The sequence below is a fragment of the Rhineura floridana genome, chromosome 11 (assembly GCF_030035675.1).
Source record: "Rhineura floridana isolate rRhiFlo1 chromosome 11, rRhiFlo1.hap2, whole genome shotgun sequence".
NCBI classification, from domain to species: domain Eukaryota; kingdom Metazoa; phylum Chordata; class Lepidosauria; order Squamata; family Rhineuridae; genus Rhineura; species Rhineura floridana.
Window position 1 is genome coordinate 30,773,669 of NC_084490.1, and position 4,976 is coordinate 30,778,644.

At 39.6% G+C, this 4,976-nt stretch overlaps 1 protein-coding gene across 1 annotated transcript; it reads right to left on the reverse strand.

Annotated features, from left to right (window-relative positions):
* Nucleotides 1–297: 297 nt before the first annotated feature.
* LOC133367728 (olfactory receptor 14A16-like) lies at nt 298–1,227 on the reverse strand. The gene has a single exon (XM_061591827.1). It carries the CDS (start codon nt 1,225–1,227, stop codon nt 298–300), a length of 930 nt encoding a protein of 309 aa, XP_061447811.1.
* Nucleotides 1,228–4,976: the final 3,749 nt, after the last annotated feature.

The window sequence follows — 4,976 nt, forward strand, 5'->3', positions numbered from 1 at the left end:
AATGCAACACCAATCTGCAGTCTAAATGTTCTAAAAAATATGATGAGCATTGTAGTTAAAGGGGGGGTGGAATCTTATAGAACACAACAAAATATTCATATATCTCATTTTAATTACTTTTCTCACTTGCTATACTTCTAACACAGTATGTACATAATCTACACTTCTTAAAGTAAACTTAAGCTTTTGTTTAGAAGAAACAACAAAGAATCATTATGGCACCTTAAATAGTAACAGATATTGAGATATAAGGTTAGGGAACAGAGCCTACTTTCTCAGATGCAGGGGGCATGTCCTTTAACTCTCAGAAGATCTCAAACCCAGTAATTTGGAGAGGGCAGTTTTAAACTCCTGGTTCCTCAGGCTATAAATCACTGGATTCAGCAAGGGTGGAGCCATTGTATATATCACAGCAAAAACCAAATCCAGATGTGATTTGATGTGAGAGATAGTGCTCAAGTAGGAAAACCAACCACTGAACATAAAAATAGAGAAGACAATGAGATGGGGAAGGCAAGTAGAGAAAGCCTTTTGTCTCCCCTTAGCGGAGGGGATCCTTAACACAGCAGTGAAAATTTGCACATATGTTACAACAATGAATATAAAGCAGCCAAATGCAATAACACCACTCAGCAGAATAACCCCAATTTCAATAATATTTATGTCAGAACAAGAGAGTTTCAGTAATTGTGGGATTTCACAGAAAAACTGATTGACAACATTAGAACAGAAAGAGGTTGCAAAGGTTCCACTGGCGTGTAGCATCCCAAAGAGCAGACCACTGATCCATACACTAATAACCATTTCAGTGCAGGCTCTCCTGTTCATCACCATCTCATAATGTAAGGGGTTGCAAATGGCAATGTACCGGTCATATGCCATGACTGTGAGAAGGAAAAAATCAGAAGATAGGAAGAAAAACAACAAGAGGACTTGGGCAACACATCCAGAATAAGAAATGTGTCTGTCATTTATGAGGGAATTGGCCATGGATTTGGGGATGATGACTGTAACTTGAGCAAGATCTTGCACGGCCAGGTTCATCAGAAAGAAGTACATAGGAGAATTTAGATGATGGTCAAAGGCTACTGCAGAAATGATAAGAAGGTTCCCTGATACAGTTGCCAAGTACAATACCAGGAACACTGAAAAATGTAGAATCTGCAATTCCCGGACCTCAGAAAACGCCAGGAGTAGAAATTCAGACACTGAAGATGCATTAGCCATTTTGTAGTTAACAGTACGTGGCACAGAGCCTGTAGAAGTAAACAAGAAGGAAATAATGAAAAACTACAATCTGGTTTAGTTTATTTTTAAAATTAAGCTGTAGCATTTGTTGCTGATTATTGTATTATGCATGTGCTCACTTGGTTCTTGTATTATCTGAGGGCTCTCATTTCCTAAACATAGTTTATTCCAGGACCAAATGGAAGATGGCAATGCATATGTCATTAGAAATAATACCTAATGGTTTTTGTGGGGGTGGTTTTCATCAGGACCACAATGAAAATTGCACATGCACAGCCATACTGCTATTAGAAAAAGCTCCCTTTGTGAAGGAATAAACCTGTACCTGCTCTTATTTTAGTAAAAAGACCCTGACATGGAATGATCTGTCAATTTGGGTTATTTCAGCTTCTTATTTTTTTTTCAATCTTCAGTTTTCCACATTTCTGCAAAATTTGCAATTTAAAATAATCACAAAAATTCTTTTGCATTTTAGTGTGAATTTCCCCTAATAACCACATATTGTAACCACAATGTAGCTTTAACTAATGCAAACATTTTGCAAGCATTTGTTTCTAATATGTGTTTTCAATGATACATTATGCACATTTCCCCCTAATGTATGCATTTTTGTAAACATTAATTGGTTGAAGAACTGCATCACAACATCCAGATAAGTGCAAATTTTGATGTGTATCAGTTCTCGTATTGTTTCGGAAAGTGTGGATTTGATAGACTCGACTTTCAATGAGAACTGAATTGAATTTCTCCCCTATCGCTATCTGACATGTTTCCAGCCCTACATTTGGCTACAGCAGAAGGTTGGATGGGGGTTGAATTACCAACTGTTTCACTCACTAGTTTAAATAGGGTACATTGATTGTCCCTTAAAGCTGAACTAGACATTAGCTAGTCTCTCGGCAGTTGTGGAAAAACAAGACGTAGTTGTGGGCCTGACTGCCAATTTGAGCAGAGGAAAGTCACAGAAAGGGGCTGCTTAATCATTTTCTTCACTCAGAATCAGATTTCATCATGCTGCTTTTCCACCCATAAGAGGAAAAATATTATTAGAAAGCTGGCTTACACTAAACCAGTGGTTCCCAATCTTTATGAGTATGGGACCCCCTTTATAAGCTCAAACAAATTTGTGACCCCCTCTCTCCAGGGAGGCAGGCTGGCTGCCAGGAAGGAAGGGGGAAAGCAGCCTTTCCTTGCAGCCTTGCTTCTTTTTGCTTCACAAAAAGCTCTCTCCTCTCATTCTGAGTAAGGGCGTCATCAGTAGTGGCAGTGCAAGGAGATGGGAATCACTGATAGCAATTTTTATCTATTTATTTATTTCATTTGTATACCGCCCCATAGCCGAAGCTCTTTGGGCGGTGTACAACCATTAAAAACATTAAAAATAAATATACAAATTTAAAAACACATTTTAAAAAAGCAATTTAAAAACACATGCTAAAATGCCTGGGAGAAGAGGAAAGTCTTGACCTGGCGCCGAAAAGATAACAGTGTTTCCCCTCTTCTTCCTGGTAGTTCCACCCTCTGTTGGTAGCAGAGAATGGTTACCTGGTGCTGATGGTTACCTGGTGCTGATGGTTACCTGGTGCTGAGGATTACTTGGAGCTGAGGATTGCAGACCAGCGAGAAAAACAGCAGAGAGACGGAGAAACCGAAAGCTGGATTGTTGGCTATTAAACCGAGAAAGCAGAGGTTAAATTTCCACAAGTGAGCTACGTGACTTAGAAGCGAAAGTTGGCAGAGCTCGAGCCATCTTCAAGGACACGTTGCTATGCAACCTAGGCTCGGGCAGCTGGCCTTATCTATATAGAGGGCCAGCAGACACTTGTGAGTGTGGGGGTCAAGGAGTTTGTACAGAGAGAGCTTGTGATATATTGTCAGTAAAGTGACTCTTAAAAGTTATTGCTTGTCCGGCTCATTGCTTCAACTGGCATCTAGCCTGTCACTATTCTGTTCTACATCCTGGGCATCTGCTTGTGCCCGATCCAACATCCAACAAGTGGTAGCAGAGGATGGTTCCGATGCGCAGACGGATGTCCGAAGTGAAGAGCAATAGACTGCGAAACCGAAAGCTGAGCTGAAAGCTGTGAGAGAGCCGTGGGAATAACTGACTGAAGGACGGAGGTGAGAAGCTCTAATTACAAAGGTGGTGAACTGTGAAAAGTGAAAGTATGTCTGTTAAGTTATCGGCCGGGATTCCCTTGGAAAGGCTGACAGGGAAAAATTATGGCACTTGGAAACAGAGAATGCAGGCTTTTCTAGTGAAAGAAGACCTGTGGAAAGCTATCGCAGAAGACCCACCCGCCAGGGTGCCTATTCCAGCAGATTGGAGAAGGCTGGATGAGAGGGCAAAGGCGTTAATTGTTCTTGCTATTGATGATTCTCAATTACTGCACGTGCGTGATGCAACAACGGCAAAGGAAACCTGGGAAACTTTAAGAAATATTCATGTGAAAAAGACTGCCAGTTCTAAAATATATCTTGCCAGAAGATTGTATCAGATGCGCTTATCTGGAGATACAACCATGTCAGAGCATTTGTTGGAAATAAACAGACTGTTTACTGAGTTGTCAGAACGTGAAATTGAACATTCTCAAACGCAAAAAGTGTATATCACATTAGCTTCACTAGATTCAAGTTATGATAGTCTGGTGAGCTCTTTGGAAGCAATGGACGATGCAAATCTCAATATGGATTATATAGAAGGCAAACTTTTACAAGAATTTCAAAGAAGGCAAGAAATGGCAAAGCAGGAAAAGACTGAGTCTAAACACAACGTGGAAAAGCAGAACAACAAAGCAGCACAAGAGAGACTGTATGGACAAAAGGCATGTTATTTTTGTGGTTCCAAGCAATATCTTCAATGGAATTGTTAAGCAAGAAGAAGAGAAAGAGGAAGAAAACCATGTGTACAGGTGATCTATGCTAGTAAGAATAAGCAATGTATTAACAATGAGCAGGGAAATAACTGTAAAGATTTATGGGCAATTGACAGTGGGGCAACAAATAGTATAATCAAAGATAAATCCATGTTTCATACATTTTGTGATGTAGAGGATCATGTAATAATGGCTGATGGTACTAAGAAACTTATCAAAAGTAGGGGTACAGTGAAATAAGCAGGTTTCAATACCATTATGACAGATGTGCTGTTTGTTCCTGATATCGAATGTAACATTATGGCTGTGTCGAAACGCAATGAAATGGGGTTCACAGTAATGTTCAAAAGGGGTTCAGTGCATGTAATGAGAGGAGAAAAATATTCATGAAAGGAATAGTGAGGAACTCATTGTTCTTCTTACACGTGAAACAAACAAATCATGTACTCATGTGTGCTAATAAGAAACCCCATAATAATTGTGTTCATTTATGGCACAGAAAACTAGGCCATATAGGATATGAAAATGTGGTGAAAACAACAGAGAACAGTAATGATGTGACATTGAGAAACTGTGAAAAATATGTAGACTGCCACGTGTGTAAACAAACTAGGGCAGTTGTGGCTGCAAAGAACAAAGAAGCCATGCCCAGTACAAATGCACCTTATCAATTAATACACGTGGACTTAGTGGGGCCATTTCAACCTACTCAGGGGGGTGTAAGATATTTCCTGACAATAGTTGATGATTTTTCAAAATTCTGCACTGTTTATTTACTAAAAGCTAAAAGTGAAGCTGCAGAGAAACTGAAAAGATTTGTTACAAAAATTGAAGTGCAGTTTGGTGTCAAAA